This window comes from Poecilia reticulata, linkage group LG9 (genome assembly GCF_000633615.1).
Source record: "Poecilia reticulata strain Guanapo linkage group LG9, Guppy_female_1.0+MT, whole genome shotgun sequence".
Classification (NCBI taxonomy): domain Eukaryota; kingdom Metazoa; phylum Chordata; class Actinopteri; order Cyprinodontiformes; family Poeciliidae; genus Poecilia; species Poecilia reticulata.
Window position 1 is genome coordinate 4,947,810 of NC_024339.1, and position 852 is coordinate 4,948,661.

At 41.4% G+C, this 852-nt stretch overlaps 1 protein-coding gene across 1 annotated transcript in view; it reads left to right on the forward strand.

Annotated features, from left to right (window-relative positions):
- Positions 1 to 852, forward strand: part of hk2 (hexokinase 2) — a 65,207-nt gene that overhangs the window by 52,922 nt on the left and 11,433 nt on the right. The window contains exon 10 of the mRNA XM_017306530.1: positions 370 to 475. Within this exon, the coding sequence (XP_017162019.1) occupies positions 370 to 475 (106 nt within the window). The remainder of the gene's footprint in view (positions 1 to 369; positions 476 to 852) is intronic.

Sequence of the window (852 nt, forward strand, 5' to 3'; positions counted from 1 at the left end):
TTCTGGTTTTGAAACTAATTTCAAATATTTCAGTGGGAAGTTTTCAGCTTCTTCTCTGATTGGAGTCAATTGAGTCTCCAAACAGATTTCCATCACTATCAATATTTAGTACAAWAAGTATTGTTTCATTACAGTTGCAAATKAAAGGTGTAATAGTTTGGGTTCTTCTTCTTCTTTCTGTGCACCGAAAATGGATGTATATAATATTCAAAATGAGTTTTTACTGAATCACTTGGTTTCTCAACGACATCTGATGTTTCTGTAAGTTCCTGGGATTGGTGTAAARTTTTCCTCAATGAAACCTGACATGTAAATTATTCCTGTGGATCATTTCAACATGGTACCAAACCCTCACCATCCTTTCTGCAGGGAATCCTTCTGAAGTGGACGAAGGGCTTCAAAGCCAGCGGCTGTGAGGGGAAAGACGTCGTTAAGCTGCTGAAAGAGGCGGTCCAGCGCAAGCAGGTCAGTGCACGTTTTGAATGAACTTGCAAAAACAAAATGTTTCTGTTTTCAGAGAGTATTCTGCTTGCCATGGCTTTCCATCTGCACACACGTTTTTCAGGTGTGGACAGAACAATCAGTCAGAARCTCTCTGTGTGCCAACTACTKCTGTTTGAGGGAGGCGGTGTCGTTTGTAGAAGTGCTGCATCCGGAGTCTGATTGCTAACTCAGGCTACTCCTCTCACGTAGCATGTTTATGTTAAAACAGCTTTCAYAGCAACCTTCACTGGACWCGAGCACATAGRCTGTGTCCAGTCCAACCACATCTTGAAGGATGAAAAGGAGCTGTTACAAGATGCTTTAAGAGCAGAGAGACGGATATCTTCTTTTTTTAGGAGACAGTTTAGT